This window comes from Echinops telfairi, unplaced genomic scaffold (genome assembly GCF_000313985.2).
Source record: "Echinops telfairi isolate 266 unplaced genomic scaffold, ASM31398v2 ScPeMD7_9;HRSCAF=40, whole genome shotgun sequence".
Classification (NCBI taxonomy): Eukaryota; Metazoa; Chordata; class Mammalia; order Afrosoricida; family Tenrecidae; genus Echinops; species Echinops telfairi.
Window position 1 is genome coordinate 76,031,799 of NW_022103906.1, and position 19,112 is coordinate 76,050,910.

The following is a 19,112-nucleotide window of genomic DNA, read 5'->3' on the forward strand; positions in this document are numbered from 1 at the left end:
GGTGGGGGGAGATGTCAGACAGTATAGCATATGACAAAACTATAATAAGTTATGAATTATGAAGGGTTCATGAGGAAGGGGGTAGTGGGGAAGAAGGGGGAAAATGAGAAGCCGATATTAAGGGCTCAAGTAAAAGGCAAATGTTTTGAGAATGATGATGACAACAAAAGTACAAATGTGCTTGACACAATGGATGTATGTATGGATTGTGATAAGAGTTGTATGAGCCCCCAATAAAATGATTAAAAAAAAAAAAGAAACGAGCATGGTGAGGTTTCATCTCATGTACTTTAGACATGTTATCCAAAGACACCAGTCCCTGGGAATGGAGAGCCTGCATGATAAAGTGGAAGGTCAGTGGAAAAGAGGATCTTCAACATGGTGTATTGACACAGTGGTTGCAACAGTGGGCTTAAGCATGGCAGCAATTGTAAAGAGGGTAGAGTTCCAGGCGTCATCTTGTTTGTTGTACATGGAGGTCGCTGTGAGTGTGAACTGACTTGGTAGCACCTAACAACAATGACAACAACAGCAGCATTCCATTGTGTGTTTACTAGTTTGTTTATCTATTCTTCCACTGATGGACGTGCTGTTGTGAAGAGTGCTGTGATAAACACGGGTGTATATATATCTGTGTTGAGGCTCTTGTTTTTCTAGGATGTGTATACCAAACCGAGGGATTGTTGGGTTATATGGTATTCCTAGTTCCAACTTTTTAAGGAAGCATCCTTGCCCACAGTTGTTGCATTATTTTACAGTCCTATCTGCAGTATGCAAGGGCTCCAGGTTCTCCACACTTGTCAGCATTTGTTGTTTTCTGATTTTTTTATTTGTTCTTAATATTGGGGTGAGGTAATATCTCATGGTGGTTGTTTCTCTAATATCTACAGGTGCAAGCATTTCTTGACGTTTGTTGGCATTCAGAATGTCTTCTTAGGAGATTTATCTGTTCATGTCCTCTGCTTAGTTTTATTTATCTATTTAAATTTATTTTCTTCTGCCCAATTTTAAATTGCTTATTTGTCTTTTTTTTTTGTAGAGGCTGGATGTTTCTTATACATTTTACAGATTAGTGCTTTTCTGATATGCCTTTGCAAAAAAATTTCCCCATGTTTGGGTTCTCTCTATACTTGATGAAATCTTTTGATGTTTGTATGTGTGTGTATGTTTGTTTGTCCATCCATCCACATGTGCCTGCCTGTCTCTCTCTTTAAAGGAAATCTCAGTCCTCTAGTTTATCTTCTGTTGTTTTCAGTTATGTTTCTTAGTATATTTACACCTTTTATTAAGTTTTGCCCTATTTTTAAAATTATGCGTTTTGTAAAATCCACCTTCATCAAGTTGATTCTGTCTCATAGCAATCCTATGTAGGGTAAAGTGGAACTGCTCTACAGGGTTTCTGAGACTGTAAATCTTATAGGAGCAGTCAGCCTCTTCTTTCTTCTATAGAACAGCTGGTAGGTTTGAAACTTTGATCTTGTATTTAGAAACCCAATGCTTAGCCCACAGTACCATCCTGTACCCTTTTCTTCCCCACCACCAGAAAAAAAAAGAAGAAGAAAGAAAATATCCTAACAGGTGAGAATGATAGAAGATTCTAATATCAGTATTTTATTTGCACCCAAATTAGGTTTCATTGACACGCTCAACTCACTCATTGCCAGTGAGTCGTTTGTGACTCATAGCGACCCGATAGGACAGGTTAGAACTGCCCTTGTGAGTTTCCGAGACAGTAACTTTTTATTGGGGTAGAAAGCCTCATCTTTCTCTTGAGGAGCAGTTGGTGGTTTCGGACTGCTGACCTTTTGGTTAGCAGTTTAACACATAACCACTATTGCCACTAGGGCTCACAGCCCACCAAGCCTAACATGTTTATTATCCTACCCTTTACAGAAAATGTTTGGCACCTCCTTAACTTCACTAGTGTCCTCGCAGGATTTTAGTACCTTCCTTTGACTTTTCCAATTGAGGTTCAGTGTAGGGCTCTAATGAAGTCATGCTGGATAATGTTCTTCAAACTTTTAGAGAGGTGAAGGCAATGATCTAGGTATTGAGAAAGTTTATATTTTAAGTGAGTGTACTTTCATTTACTTAATCTTTAGTTTTAAATAAGTGCTTGGCTCATACTCATAATTTGTCAGACGCTGTTCCAAGGGTTTTGTATCTTTTCTAAATCTTTATAACCAATTTATAACGTTGGTGTCTGTCCTTTATGAAAAAGAAAATTACTTAACAACTAGGTTCATTTAAGGCCTACCTCATTTATACCATTTATTTGAATGTAGTCATTAAGTTTCACTGGGCTATTCTGTCAGCTTGTCCAGTGGTTTTCAGCCTACTTAATGCCACGGCCCTTCAGACAGCGCCTCATGTGGTGCTGACCCCAACCATACGATTATGTTTGTTGCAACTTCATCACTGTACTTTTGCCACTGTTATGAATCGGGCGACCCCCTGTGAAAGGGTTGTTCAACCCCCAAAGGGATCCTGACCCACAGGTTGAGAACAGCTGGTTTATACTCTTGCTTATTTACAGAAGTTTTAGGGTAAGAGTAGAACTTCATAGTACAATTTAGACCGAGAAACTCTAAATGAAAAGTGGAATCTGTGTACCTTGAATTTCTAGTACTTTGTTCCTTTTTCTTCTTTTTTTTTTTTGGTGATAATCCTGTGCTAAATTCTTTTCTATCTCGGATGACTGATTACTGTTTTTCACTTCTTGGCGGCTTAACCCTGCCTCCCTTCAGTCCTTTGTACATGATTCATTTTACGGCTAGGGTTTATTTTGGATATTTTGTTTTTGAACTGTTCTGTGAGATTGAATTTTTTTAAGGGATACTTTCTCAATGGTTAATATAATCTACAGTAAACTCTGCTTGCCATCATTCTTGTGCATTTATAATAGTTGATTCAGAAACTAGCTGTGGTGTGCTGGGGATTGAGTCCTGGTAGTATCTTCATAACAATGTTATGTATCTATTTTTACTGGCTTGGTAAGTAAGAGTCTATAAATGGTAAAAGCTATTATTGTTCTTTTTCTGTGATTATTGTTACTGTTGTTAAAATAGAAGAGTTTGAGAATTTGGCACTTTGATAGTTCCATATCTGGAAACTTCTTTTTTTCTTTTAAAATACTGAAGTAATTGGTCCAATCATGCCAAACACTTTTCTTTCTTTCTTTGTTTTATAGGGTGCCCGAGAAACCTTTGAGAACTACTATAGAAAACAGAGGCGAAAACAGGCTCGTTTGGTACTCCAGCCTCCATCTAATATGGTAGGACCACCACCTTCACTTTTCTTAAAGTCTTTTCCCAGAGAACATACTGACATCTTTTCATTATTTTGCATGCATGATTTTTGCTTGTTTCTTTGTTTTACTGCCCCACTGAAGCCACCTTTACTAGATGTCACTGCCTATAAAATAGGAGCTATTGATTGCTATGTGGCAGACATTTTCCTAAGTACTGTGCATCCATTCTCTCATCCCTGTTGCAGTCCTGTAAACAAGTGCTATTATATGCAACATATAGTCTAGGGAACAAAACCTTATGAATTAATTAACTGATTTTAGTTTTATGTCAATGTAACAAAACAGAATCTATAACTTTTACTTCTTTTCTTTGTTGCAGCATGAAACTTTAGATGGGTACCGGAAATACTTTAATCAAATTGTAGGGTAGGTATATCTACTTTTAAATGGAAGAGTATAGACTTGCATTAGGTAGACTTGTGACACTAGGGAAAGTAAATACAATTTTCTGGGCAAATTTGTTTTCCTTTTAAAAAGTCCTTGAAAGGACAAGGCTCATTTTATTTTTTTATTTTGGGAGGACTTAAAGGAACATTCTATTGCTTTTAACAATATATTATGGCTAGCCCTTTTTTGTGTGATAAAAGGAAGATAAATATTGACTTGGTAATCTTATACTTAATGATTTCCCCCCTATCTTATATGAGTGAATCCAATAATATGTAAAACTTAGGATTTTTTTAATATGAGGCATCAGATTCATAAATGCTTTAGTCTTTGTGGATGACACAGCCTCTGCTCAGCCACTCAACCATGTTGCTTTGGCATCGAAATCACTGTGATAACACCTAACTGGGTGACCCTGGCTATCCTCAAGGAAAGCAGTATTTACAATAGCAGACAGTAGGCTAGGTATGTCCCACAGGCTGTAATTTGCTACCCTAATTTAGGATTGGGTTGCAATTCTCCAAAATCCTTCAAAATACAAGTAGGTTTTTTTTGTGGTAAAACATTCACTTTACAGTTTAAAGAAAGGAGAGTAAGTTGGATTATACCTTTGAGTTTCTGTATTTACTTTTAGATTTAGATTATTTTTATGTAATTGATTATTTCAGTTAAATTATAGCATTCTTTTTTTAAAGAGTTATTTTAGTCATCCTAATATTGTGTAAAATAACTGAAGATAACAACAGCAGAATATATAAAAATAAGTTTACTTTTAAAAAATAACTTTTATAAAGTACTTTCCAGCATAGGGAATTATCTTATTCTTTTATGTGTTGTATTATTAAAAGTGCATGCTTTAGTTTTATATTTGTCACATCAAAATTTATTAATTTCTTGAATGTATTGCTGACCTAGTGTTTTTAATGTGTTGAAATTGACCATCTTTCCAAATAAACATTTTCCTCTCTTATAAATTGCTGGATAATATAGGTAACATTTAATAGAACTGTAGTTTCAGCTTAAGATGATATGTTCAGGGAAATAATTCTAAGTTCAAGAAGCTTGATAATTGTTTATGATACCAAACAATTGTCTTTAAGAAAAATTGATTGCTTTATAAATTTTGAATTTCTTGGTAGCTCTTAATGTTCATCAGCCCTAGAGATAGTAGTCAAGGTGTGATTTCTGAGAGATGTGACTTCTTTTATCCCCTCAATCTTAGCTTTTTTGTCGTTGAAGATCACATTTTACATACAACCCAAGGCTTAGTAAACAGAGCCTACATTGATGAACTATGGGAAATGGCACTTTCCAAAACCATCGCAGCACTCCGTACTCATTCGGTATGTAAGACGCTCAGGAGAAGATCTACTTAGATCTGATTGTTTATATGTATTAGCGTTTTAGTAACATAAGCCTGTATTGTTTGGATTTACCTATTTAGTTATTGCTTTCAAAGATATTGAAGGGTTTCGTAACCCCTTCAAATTATTGCCCTGTTCTCTAACAGTGAACCTGATTTCGTAGGTGTTCTCTGCAGTGAGAAAGCAGACCACCGTATTTTGATAGTGTTCTGTGTGTTATAGATTGTTCTATTATGTCATATATACTTTCTTATTTCTTCTTTTCTATTACCTTATAGAGCATGTACTATTAGTATACTTACTTTATAGTCAAGGGAATTGGGCTTAAGAGAGATTAAGTAACCCACTTAACGTCATACAGTAATTACGTATATGGATTTAAATCCAGGTAGTCCATTTCCAAAAACCGTGTTCTTAGCCACTGTTCCATATTGCCTTGTGTAATACCTGTCACTGATATAAACACTGATTGAGGTTTATAGTTCTACTCTTACTCTTAGGGGAAAAAATGTTTGTCATATCAATAAGTTGCCTAATTATGAATTCCCATGGTCTATGGACATATTTTATTATAGCATGAATTTTTGCTAGTTCAGATAGAATATGCTTATTCTAGATCCATTATTTTTGCTATTGTTCATTCAGCAAATACTTCTTAAGGACAAAGTATTTTCCAAGTATTTTCTTCTATACTGTTGATTGTATTTTTACTTTCCTGATAATGCCTTTTGATGCATGAAACTTTTACATTTTCATTAAGTTCAGATTATCTTTTTAAAAAGTTTTTATTAATTGCTTGTGCTTTCTGTGTTGTGTGAACCATTGAGAAATACAAAGTCATAAAGATTGACTCCTGTGTTTTCTTCTAAGGATTTTATGTTTTTTAGGTCTTATATTTAGGTGATTTTTATCCTTTGAGTTCATTTTTATAAATCGTGAGAAGTAGGAATCCAGTTTTATTCTTTTCAGCTGTCCCAGCACCATTTATGGACAACATCATTCATTCTCTGTTGAATGAGCTTGTTGTGTTAGTTCGGGAAGACTAGAGAAACAAATTCATAGACACACTCATGTGTATAAGAAAGAGGTTTATATAAAGAACAATTGAATATTGAGAAAACATCCCAGGCCAGTTCAGATCAAGTCTATAAGTCTGATAGTAGCCTATATTTCTGATACCAATCTGTAAAGCCCTCTTCAGACTCAAGAAACACAGGCAATGATGCACAAGCAGGAAGAGCACAGGCCAGTGGGTGGAAGGTCTTGTGGATCCAGTGGCATGTTAACATCTCAGCACTGATAGGGGTCTCCATGTGGTTCCTCCAGCTCCCTCAGCTCGTTGTCCATAATGTCTCAAAGGGAGTCAGCCTTGTCAGTAGAGAGTCTCTAAGGGAATGAACAGAGAGAGAGAGACAGAGACAGAGAGAGTCGATTCTCTTGCCTCCAAGGAGGAAATACCAGAATTTCCAGAATCCTTAGGAGAAGGCCATGCCCACACAGAGGCCTCGTTGGCTATATCAAGTTTGACAGGCTAGACTCCACCCCTGTACTCTTAATCCTCAAGTTGACACCAGATTATATAACTACCGCATTTGTCAAGTGTGTTGAAGAATCAAATGACCAGGGACCTAGAGGTTTACTTTGGATTCTCAGCTCTATTCCATTGATCTATATCTAGTATTCCACTGTTTTGATTACTACAGCTCTGTAGTAAAGTTTGAAATTGTGAGTAGTGAGTCTTCCACTTTGCTCTTTTTCAAGATAATTTTGACCTCATATAATTTCATGTGAAATGACACCTTGTACTTTGACGCTCATTACTGCCAACCCAACATCAGTAAAGCATGAAATTACTGGATAGCAGATTTTTTGCTATTGTCACAGTTGCAAAATTTCAGAAAATGAGATAGCCAATCAGTGAGAAGCAGATATATTGGTTGTAACATAGACACACACACACACACACAGAGTTCTGTTACAGATACAAGGAAGCATCAATATTTATAAAGCAAATATTCTTAGCTAGAAGAAGATAAAATGAGAAACTTCATAATTAACCTTATCACTGTCAGAAATTGAGAGATCAAATAGACAGCAAGTGACAAAATTACATTTGCAATATTGTGAACAATTAAAATCAATTTACTTGATTGAATAGTGACAAATACTCATATATTTTGTATCCTATTCACAGAAATGGTATTCCTTGTCATTTAAGGAATTAAATTTTTGTCAACATGTGGTTACACATGAATTTATATTCTTATTTTCCTCTGCATTTATGCTTATTTTCCTTCTCTTTTCCCTTATGTTGTTTAGTTTTCATTTTTTCCCCTCTTCACTCTATGTTGTCTTCTTTGGACTTGCCAGAAATTTGTCGATTTTATTGATTTTATTGTTAACTTGAGTTTTTGGTGTAATCACATCTTTTAAGTTTGACTTTAATTTCATTATTTTCCCCTTAGTTTGTTGTTCTTTTCCTAGCTTTATATGTAAGTGCTTACCTTATTTTCATTCTTTAGAACTTTCTATCATTTGCATATAACGATACAAAATTTAATTGCTTTAGACATATACCATAGGCTTGAATGTGAAATATTTCTTCTGTTCATTTAAAAATAATCTATTTAACCAATTTTAGTGTCATCTTTGACCAAAGAATTTCTTAGAAGTGTGTGTATGTTTTAATTTCATAGTATTAAAAATGTAGGTCATAGTATACTGACCTTGTTGTCTACCTTAGCTGTTCCCTGAGTGAATCTGGATTTACCATATATCAAGGAAGGGTGAGACCCTTTTCTAGGGTGTTTTCACCAGGCAAAGCATTAAACAATTAAGTACATAAAATTTAGTTTTATTTTTAACCTCTAAGGTGCAATTTTTCTTTTTTGTTTTATTTACTTTAGTCTTATTGCTCTGATCCAAACCTTGTGTTAGATTTGAAGAACCTCATTGTGCTTTTTGCTGACACACTTCAGGTATGTGATATGTTAATATCCTCTCATCTACTTAAGTAAGCTCATCAGCTCTAAATTGTTTTTCATAGTTACCCAAGCTTAAGGAAAGACCTTTCAGTTTTCAGTTGTGTGTTTTCTGTTCCTATAGCTAGCTATTTTTATTTCTGGCTTTTGCTTGACCATTTATGTTCCTATAAATAGATCACATCAATTCATTGAACCACAATTGCCTTAATTTTTCAAAATGTTCTTTACTTATATAAGAACCCAAATGATTTTGGAGGTCTTAATTTCCATCTTGATTCACAACCATAAAATCTGTTGCTATTTAGTGCACCCTTACTCATAGTGCCCCTATAGGACAGAGTAGAACTGTCCATTGGGTTTCCATGGCTGCAATATTAATGGAATCAGACTGCCACAGCCCTCTTTACTGGAGCAGCTGCTGCATTTGAACTATCAACTGTTTAGTTAGCAGCCAAATGCTTTAACCACCGTACCATCAGTGCTTCCATCTTGATGGACCACTTACTGTTACTCAAGAGAAAAGCTTTAGAAGAGGGAGAGATATATAGTATTTTTCCTTTCCCCCCACACTTCCTGATGATTTCTACAGAGAATAAGAGTTTGATGAGAAGTTGTAAGGTGAGCTCAACTGACAGTGTACCGAGTCTTATATTGGTTTTTATTTTCTGCCCCTTTTACCTGGCCAAACAATTTGGTATACAGCATTTTAAAATTTCTTAGTAAAGATTAGATATTAGGTTGAGTAAAAGATTCTATGATCACAGTCTTATTTAAATTGTTGGTTAGTGAGCCAAATTGTCTTGCCATACTTTATCGTTGTCATGTTGCTAAAAAATGTTCTTTGAAAATAAAACTGCTTTCTTATTTGCTTTTAGGTGTATGGCTTTCCGGTAAATCAACTTTTTGACATGCTGTTAGAAATCAGAGACCAGTATAGTGAAACTCTGCTAAAGAAATGGGCAAGTATTTTCAGGTGAGGAATCATTTATAGTTATGTTTGTGTGTCCACATACAGGTATGTATACTGGGTTTCTGCACACTGTTTTTCAGATGAAATAAATAAATGGTGTATGTGACATATTTTTTAGCTTTTCCAGGTTATGGTCCAGACCTCCAGTAGATTTCAGTGACATCCAAATCAAATTCCCAGGATCACCTTTCTCAGTGTACTTAGTGTGTATGTTGTCGGAAAGCCACCAAACTGAAATACTGTGGCTCATACCACCCAGACCATCTTGTATCTTCCTGTTTGGTCTTTGCCTTTTCTCTTTGAGGATCATACCTAGTCCATGGCATTAAATCACCTTGGCTTTTTATAGAATCTTCATTGAACTTCACTTAGATGATCTCTTCCTCTTTTCTACACGCAGAGAAAAAGTCTTTTAAAGTTCAACATATGAAGCATATGTTTAAAGTCGTTGTTCTAACATGCATAGAATAAGAAAGTCGTTCTCTTACATCTTAGCTCAATAACTATGTCCTCACACTGTTTGCTTGGTACACATTCCACATCAATTTATTTGAGTGGCTTTTCCTTTCAAATTTGCACTTCTTTCCTGCTTAATGCTAATAGAGAGTAGTAGATTAAGAAATGCAAGTGAACATAATTTTGATTCATTATGAAAATTACTAATAGAGGACTAAAGAGCATACTTGTTTTCTGAAAGCTCTGCCTTTTCCAGAGCACACCTTCATGCTGTTGTTTACCTCTTATTTTCCTGAAGGCTTCAACATGTTGCTGTGTTGCCCAGACATTTTCTGTAAATTCAAATACCAGTGGTGGTGTTTCTAATTGTATTCCATTTGTTTCTGATCATAGTTTTCCTTTAAAGATGGCCTCACCTGGAACCAAATAGCTTTTTTTGAAAGGGGGAATTGAATAGGGCGGGGAACATTAATTTTGGATTGGGATGTATGGAAAGCCACTGGACTTAATATGAAAATTGTTTGTGATTGTTACAGTGATTCTGTCTCTATTCCTCCTTTCCTTATAGAAGTATACTTGATTCTGACAACTATAGTCCTATACCAGTCGCAAGTGAAGAGATGTATAAAAAGGTGGTAGGACAATTCCCATTCCAAGATACAGAGCTGGAAAAGGTAAGCAGTACCACAATGTATATACTTTTTTGGTCATTTGTGCCCAAATCAACGGGCTTGGAATGCTTGATCACCTTCCAAGGATTATTTTGGGGACTTAGAACAAAAGTTTCAGATTTGTGAATTAGTTGATAGCTTTGGAATTCTATCACCTCCAAAGAATTTCTAGGATTGTTGAGAGTTTATCCATTTGGATTACACTTGGAAAATAATTGCTTTTTATTATACTCCCTTTTAGTACAGTTGGTTTTGACAGTGTTTGAAGGTGTGTCTCTACTACCATAATAATGATACAGAAGTTTCTTCGCCCCCAAATTTCCCTTGTATTGTGTCTTTGTAATCAACCCCTTCACAAGCCCCATGCTTTCGGAACCCTTGTTCTGGTCTCCATTTATGGCTGCATTATATAGAAAGCCATATAAATATAATGATATAGTTTGAAACATTTGGGGACTGACTTCTTTCACTCTGTATCACACCTTAGATTCATCCCAGTTACTATGTGTTTTGTTAATTTATTGCCTTTTTCTTGTTAATTATGTACCATATTTATCTTATTACCTATTGAATGACATTGATGCCATTCATTTAAATTTGTCATTATTTTTAGTGTAAGGAAACTTTTAGAGAAACTCTCTTAAATTTGAACATATTCGGAACCCATAGGGGCCATTCTACCTTGTCCTATAGGGTTTCTATGAGTCAGAACAGCAGGGAATGTCTGGTTTGAGGGATAGTTCCACAACATGGAAGAATGCTTCCTTTGCACTTTCGTTAACTTAAAAGTGTTTTTAGTGAGTTTGTTGTATGATTTAGTTTCTTTAATTCTTGTATTTACAGCAACTGTTTCCAAAAAAGTTTCCTTTTTCTGAATTTGTGCCAAAAGTTTACAACCAAATTAAAGAATTTATCTACGCCTGTCTGAAGTTTTCAGAAGATCTTCATTTAAGGTATGGTATGTAACAGTGGGAATGTAACCAATGCTAAGACTGTGACTCTATAATTCATAGATATTCTGGGGGGGAAATTGATGTTCCCTTTAGCGCTTATTTTGCAAGTCTCCATATTAGCCCTTCTTTGTGTGGCACAGAGGTATTTATACAGTAATTGTGCATGGGGATAGTTGGTACCTTTGAAGTATTTTTATATGTGTGATTTTGTTTGTGTATGTCCATTTACCTATCCTTTTCTTTACCATTTGTTCCCCCGATTTCTTTTTAGCATTTTGTATTAGTGAGAATTCACTAGCAGTGAGTACTCTAACATATGAGTTTTAACATTCTACGTGAGGAAACAGTAAAAGAGTAATAGGTAAAATCTTGTGGAAACATCCTTTTTCAAACATTCTGTGAACTTGTTGAAGGCAGTCATACATAGCTCCTTTAATTTAAGTTTGATTAATCAACTAACAACAGCACTCATCTATCAGTTTGGCATTCTGTGGCAGTTTGTGTGTTGCTGCTATGATGGAAGCTTTGCCACAGTCAATGAAAAAGAGGCAGACCCTCAGTGAGATGGATGAACACAATCGATGCAACAGCGAGCTCAGATATAATGACGACTGTGAAGATGGCAGAGGATCGGGCAGTGTTTCCTTCGGTTGTATGTAGAGTCTCTGTGAGTTGGAACTGGTTTGAGTGTCCTTAACAACAATATATCACAGGGATTTCAATATCAGCATTGTCACCCATGGAGAACAGTTTCAGCAGAGCTTCCAGACTAACACAGCCAGAGAAGAAGGAATAGGCAGTCCACTTATGAAAGACTAGCAACAAAAAACCTTGTAAGTAGCAACTGCACATTATCAGATGTAGTATTATTAGAAGATGAATCTTTGGAGTTGAAGATGAAGTTGGAAGTCACTCAGAATAGCACTGGGAAAGTGCAGTCTCCTTAGAATTGAATGTAAGGACCTGAAGGGATCAAAGCTTTTTAGTACCTTCATTTGTTGTTGGCGAATCACTCAATATGAGAAGAAACAGATGCAAATGCCCATTAATGATTGGAATTTGGAAAGTATGAAGTATGAATCTAGGAAAATTAGAAGTCATTCAAAAGAAAATTGAATGCTTAAAGGTTGATACCTTAGGGATTAGTGAGTGGAAATGGACTGGTATTAGACATTTTGGGTTGGACAATTATATAGTTTTCTATTCCAGGAATGACAAATCTTCAAATGTTCTATTTTAACGATGAATACAATGCTATTCATCTTCAATCTATCTTGAAATACAGTGCTGTCTGAGATAGGATAATATTTATATGTCTACAAGGAAAACCAGTTAATACAACTATTAGTCAGATTTACCCAGCAACAATAAAAGCCTTTGTATTTCACTGGGTTCTTTAAGGAAGCAAGAGCAGTGCTGTCTTAAGGCAGCTCTTTCTTGAAATTTCTATCTAGAAATGGCTCATGAACCTTTAGAAGCAGGTAAGTCCAGTCTGGTTCAAGTGTGTGTGTCAGATGGTAAGCTAGTGCCTTCACCTGACTTGTGATTGCTGCAGGGGACTGATGAACCAGGAAGCATACAGGCTGTAGGATACAAAATTGAATGAATTCCAGGTCGGCAGTTTGCTGATGGCTCCTAGGATTGACAGGTAATATGACAGGAGGTTGAAGAGCAAGATGCAGAATCCTGATCCAGCAGAAGTGACAAACTTTCCCAAGGAGTCTTCTTAAAAAGGAACTGGCCACATCCCCAATTGCTTCAAAGCTGTGATCTGATCATGTTGGCTGCACTTCACTACAACTGCTGGCTGCTCACAGAGTTGATTATTTAATGTTAGATCCCATCATGGAGTTGTGAGAACCCTGGCCTACCTAAGTTGACAAAAATCTGGTAACAGCCAATGACGACATTAAAGAATCCTAAGTTCTTCAGTTTGAAATCAAACATGCAGTCAGAGTGCCTTGATAATTACTGGTAATTGGCATGCAAAAATTGAAAACAGAAGAATAATCACTAGTTGGAAAATAGGACTTTGGCATTAGAAAGTGGATATCACATGATATGATTTTGTGAGGTGAATGACTTCTTCATTTTAAATTCATTTTTCAGCAACATAAATGGTGTCCATACTTGTAGACCTCCCCAAATGAAATTCACAGAATCAAATTGACTATATCTGTGGGGAGAAACAGTGAAGACACTCAATATCTTCAGCCCCAACAAGGCCAGGGGAAAACTATGGAACAGACAATTGTTCACAAGCAAGCTCTGGATGAAGCTGAAGAAAAATAAAAGAAGTCCACAGGATCCAACATATGCTCTTGAGTATCTACAAACAAAATTTATAGATCGTCTTAAGACCAGCTTTGACATTGAAGACCAGACTTAAACACTAATGACAGAAGATCAGATGACATAAGAGCATCATACACAAAGAAAGCAAAAGGTCTTTTAAAAAAAAGAAAGAAAAAGAAAAAAGAGAGAAGTAGATGTCAGAAGAGACTCTGAAGCTTGTTCTTGAATAAAGAGTAAAAAAAATGGTAGAAATGACAATGTAAAAGAACAGGACAGTGTGAGTGGCAAAACAGGGAGGGTGGAGGGAGAGTGGGTAGGAAAGAGGGAACCAATTGCATGGAACTGTGTGTGGCCTCCTCCCTGGGGGACGGACAACCGAAAAGTGGATGAAGGGAGAAGTCGGACAGGGCAAGATATGACAAAATACCCATTTGTAAACTATCAAGGGCTCATGCAGGAGGGGGGAGCGGGGAGGGAGGGGAAAAATGAGGACCTAATGTCGGGGGTTTAAATGGAGAGAAAATGTTTTGAGAAACGATGTACAAATGCGCTTTACATAATTGATGTGTGTATGGATTGGGATAACAGTTGTATGAGCCCCTAATAAAATGTTTAAAAAAAAAAAAAAAAAGAACGGGACATACAATTTCAAAAAGCAGCTCGAGAAGAATAAAAGAAGCATTATAGTGAAGTGTGCAAAGACTTGGACTTAAAGATCAGAAGGAAGAACACACAGAGCATATATCAAAGTGAAAGAATTGAAAAAATAGATCAACGTCAATAGCAACATTGACAGAGTCTATGGTAAACTATTGATTTCTACAGGAAGCATTAGAAGAAGATGAATATACAGTCACAACCCAAAGGAACTGGTCAACATTCACCCATTTCAAGAGGTAGCAGATGATCAAGAATTGCTGATTCCGAAAGATGTTCAAACTGCACTGAAGGCACTGGTGAGAAACAAGCCTCCAGAAACTGACTACCAATTGAAATGCTTGGATAAGCTGAAGAATTTTGCCTTTGCCAAGAGATTTGGAAGACCAATTGGGGGCCAACCAACTGGAAGAGATCCATATTTGAGCCTATTCCAAAGCAAGGTGATTTAAGAGATTGTGGAAATTATTGAACAACAGCATTAATTTAATTGCAAGTAAGATTTTGATGGAGATAATTAAAAATTAAATGCAATAGTGCAACAGCAAGGAACTGCTAGTAATTCAAACTCAACTCCTCATAATAATAATAATAATAACAATAAATTATTATTATTCCCTTTGTGTTTGACAAAATAATTCTGCTACTTGCTATAACTGACTTGCTACTTTTTTTCAGTTCAACGGAAGTTGATGACATGATTCGTAAATCTACAAACCTGCTACTTACCAGGACTCTGAGCAATTCTCTGCTGAATGTCATTAAGAGGAAGAATATTGGACTTACCGAGGTAAAGTGTCTCACATTGGAGGCAGCCACAGCATTATGTTAATAGATGCTTTAAATTCTGGGCCTTATGTGTAGATTAGTGATACTTTCTACATAAGCCATCATGCTCTTCTTTATGGGTCCATAATCCTAAAATGGTGCAATGAAGCCTTTGGTTGTTTTTTCTTTCAGCATCTTTGAGAAATATTTTTCTAAATTGTTACTTTTTCTCCCTCATTGGTTTCACTAGCTTAACTAGCTTTCTAGAGTCCTTAAGATTATTTTCTCTTACTTGCCAGTGATTAGAATAAATGGTTGGCTGGAGAGTATTATCAACTTCAGGTCTCTATTCAAATGAATGGAAATTCAACTGTGGTCTGTGGGACCACATTTTGCATGCATAAACCATTGTTGCTAAGTGTAGTGGCATTCCCAGTTCTTGGTTAGCATCCTTAGACTCAGATTTGGTTTTGGAGTTGACCTCATATGAATGAAAAGAACAGAGGGTCTGTTGGTTTGGACTGAGGAAATGTGAGAGAAAGGTACCATCGTCAGCTTCTTGGGCTCACAAAGGGAAGAGGACTATTGGATATATGTGAGGACAGTGTTGTGGCACATGGAGGTGTGGGCCACTGGCAGTAGGCCTCAGATTTAGAAATATGTGTAGTGTCCTTTCTCTTGGAAATACAGGATGACAGAAGAGTCTTAGCTTGCTGTTTGTTGGAAATTATAGTGCCAAATATAGGAACTTAGAGAAATGTTATTCAGGGAGAAAGGGAAAGACTGTGGGCCATATGTTTTACCTGTGGAAGTGGTTAGTCTGAAAGTCAATTGTTTTAAGGAAAACTGGACATTTTTGAATAAACACTGTCAATGATTATGGTGAATTTCAACAAATGGCTAGTGATGTTGCTAGATAAAGACAGCTGGAATCCAGGTGAGGGTCTACTTCTGATTTTTGGAGTGAGTTTCTTTCTCTGGAATATGATTTAAATAGATTATAAGATGAGAAATTGACCACATTTGAAACTACTTAAAATAACCCTTTATTTTCATTGGAAATATAGGCATTTAGGACAGTCCCCCATTTCCCGATTATATCCAAAACCAAACTCAGTGCCAGTGAGTTGATGCCGATTCGTAGTAGCCCTATAGGAGAGGGTGGCACTGCCCTCGTGAGTTTCCTGTCCTTTTGGTTGGCAGCCCAATGTATAACCACTACATCACCAGTGCTCCTGGTATCAGGCTACCTAAAAAAAAAATTGAAGTAAAAATTAGAACATCCTCCCAATGTGTTGGGTTATAATGGTCCTTTTGAATTCCATCTAAAATTTAAAGTAGTTTTTTATCTTTTAACTCTCTCTCTTCATTGAAATTGTGGATACCACTCTTCTTATGCCCATCAATTTAGCAATCTCTTAAAAAATAAAAACATCTTAAAAGAAACAGCACAGCAGGAAAATTATCTAAAAGAAATAACCCCCACAAAACTTTTGACTTTAATTATGGAAATCCCATTTATTTACTGCTACATCTTGAGAGAAAATCCTAAATTCTTAGTACTTGGGTTTCCTGTTCTATTAGTCTTCTAGAAAGGCGCTGTTTACATTGAGTAATGATTCAAAGGAGGAAAGCCTCAAACCTACTGCCAGTGAGTTGATTCAGACTTATAGCAACCTAAGCAGGGTCTCTAAGGCTTTATAAATCTGTACGGAATTGGCCTCATCTTTCTCCAGCAGAAGTGATGGTGGGCTTGATTAGCAAGGAGCCTGACACTTACCTGACAGTGACCATTTATAATTACAATTCTAGGCACTATGTCTTTGAATGCTAAATGTTATTCCTAATCAGTGAATCTTTTTTAGGTAAAGGTACTTTTCTTAACCCTGTGGATGAATGATAATAAGATCAAACACATTTTTTACTTCTTTTGGCTATTATGGTAGCAGATGCCTTTGGTTATTATGTTACTGGTACACACTCAGCGATTTTCTCTTCACCAGCCAGTAAATTGGTGAATAACTGTGTTACTCACCTTTGGAACAGAGAAGATATCATATCCTTCTTAATAGGGAACTAAAGTGAACTCACATCTGGAATCATCATCATAATAGCTAACATTTGTGCAGCAGTTTATATTCTTCAAAGCCCACTCACAAATACCATCTCATTTAGTACAATAATACTTGAGGTAAGTTGGGCATGTGCTATTATTCCTATTTTATAGAGGACATAATTAAAGTTCAAGGTGATTATCCAAGGTCATACAGCTAGCAAAATATTGAAAATGAGACATCAAACCAGGTATTTATTCCTAAACTTGTTCACTTTTACAATATTGTATTGCATTCCATATTGATTTAATTATTTATTCATAACAAAGGTGGGGAATTTGAAAGAGGTCCAGAGTAACATGAAAATTGCTCTGTTAGAGATAGTTTTGGGACAGAGAGCAGAAATCCACTCTAACAATGATATTCTTGTAAGTGCAAAAAGCTTCACAGAACCTTCCATCAAGAAGTCTGAGAACTCTCATAGTATTTAGGAGTTCCTATACAGTTAATGTCTGTCTGGTTTGTCTCTTCTTTTTTTCTGCCCATGTGCAGTTTCCTTCTCTCGTTCTGCACATACTGGCTTTCTTTCCTCGTGGCTTCTTTACTCTTCCTTGTGCTGAGCCAACTCCACTTTAGCTTTCAGATGTACCACCATTGGTTTTTCAGTCCTCAAGGGATTGCTAACTTAGTCAGCAGGTACTATTGCCCTCCTGCTCCTTCCAGGCTAGGTGGGAAAGGCAGCTGACCAGTAATTACACTCAAGTCCTAAAGCCACATTGGGGTCTAAGTTTGACTTTCCCTTTCATAGGCAAATTTCTTATACATTCTGTGAGAAAAATATAAGCATGTATCTCATGGGATTGCTGTATGGATTAAATGAGCATGTGACTTGCTTCAACTAGTGCCTGGTACATGATAAACTCTGGGTGTATAGTGCTTCTGGTTAGTCAGAAATAGATCTGAAGAGGCAGACTAAGATGGACACATCTAGTGCAGGGATGCAGTTTTACTGAGTGCCTATTGCGAGTCTGGGAACCTCAGGAAAAGTCTGAATAACTACAACAATAAAAGATCCTTGCTTATATTCTCCTGTAGGAAATCAGATCATAGACAAAATAAATAAGTTATAAAGTATGATAAAATGTAGTGAATGCAAATGATGGTGAAGGGAAGCAAATGTTTGAAAACCTTAGTATTGCTTTTTGTTCCTGCAACACACATTCTGTTTCTTTTTGGTAACAGAGCATTGATTTCCCTTACGTAACAACCCCTCCCTATCTCTTTCTTGGTCTTTGTAATCTCACCTTCAAGTTTAAGTTGAAGACCCATATCTCAAACTTATTTCTTCAGAGTTCTGCATCTTCGTAGTTAGTGACATGAGTGATTGACCCTGGAATGGACATGTGACACAAGATGGGCCAATCAAATCTCTTCCCAGAGTTTGCTACAAATATTAGGTCCTATGTAGCAAGAGCGTCTAGAGCAGTGGTTTTCAACCTGTGGGTCGTGACTCCTTTTTGAGGGGGGCGGGGGGCAGGGTTGAACGACTCTTTCACAGGGATTTCCCGATTCATAGCAGTAGCAAAATTACAGTTATGAAGTAGCAATGAAAATAATTTTATGGTTAGGGGTCACCACAACATGAGGAACTGTATTAAAGGGTTTCAGCATTAGGAAGGTTGAGAACCACTGGTCTAGAGTTTCTGGGGACTATCTTGTCACCAGAAAGAACCTCTCTGAGAATGAAGTAAGCCCAGCGTATAAGAGAGACAAAGAAATCGATTCTTAATGACATTAGTTGAACCCTTGACCCAGTCATGGCCTAGGGTGGATTCACTCCTTTGGAACATTCTAATTACATGAGTCAATACATTCCTACTTTTGTTTAAGTCATTAAGTGGTAACAGGACAAATCCTGATAGGCCATGAGAAGCAGGTCTTTGTGTATCTGGGAAGAAAAGGTCAGGGCACTACTGGCTGAGTCATCACACATAGGCCTTGGATCTCTGGCCTCAGGGTTAAGAGAGACCTGGAGTGTGGTGGAGGTTTGTCTGAGTCGGTAAGGAAGTGTTGTGTTAACAGAAATACTCAAACAGGTTGCTTTACTTAACGAAACCGACAAGAGATGAGTTGCAAGAGTAAATCTGCTGTTCAAGACCTCATGAGAGTATTGAGAAGCAAGGGTGTTACTTTGAGACTAAGGTGAGTCTCACCTAACTATTTTCAGTGGCCTCATATGCATG

The 19,112-nt window shown here is 36.6% G+C and overlaps 1 protein-coding gene across 2 annotated transcripts in view; it reads left to right on the forward strand.

Annotated features, from left to right (window-relative positions):
* Positions 1-19,112, forward strand: part of EXOC6B (exocyst complex component 6B) — a 635,729-nt gene that overhangs the window by 375,421 nt on the left and 241,196 nt on the right. For both annotated transcript variants that reach the window (XM_045286668.1, XM_004696081.3), the window contains exons 9-16: positions 3,191-3,274; positions 3,630-3,676; positions 4,920-5,040; positions 7,968-8,039; positions 8,921-9,018; positions 10,040-10,145; positions 10,986-11,095; positions 14,726-14,837. In XM_045286668.1, the coding sequence (XP_045142603.1) occupies positions 3,191-3,274; positions 3,630-3,676; positions 4,920-5,040; positions 7,968-8,039; positions 8,921-9,018; positions 10,040-10,145; positions 10,986-11,095; positions 14,726-14,837 (750 nt within the window). The remainder of the gene's footprint in view (positions 1-3,190; positions 3,275-3,629; positions 3,677-4,919; positions 5,041-7,967; positions 8,040-8,920; positions 9,019-10,039; positions 10,146-10,985; positions 11,096-14,725; positions 14,838-19,112) is intronic.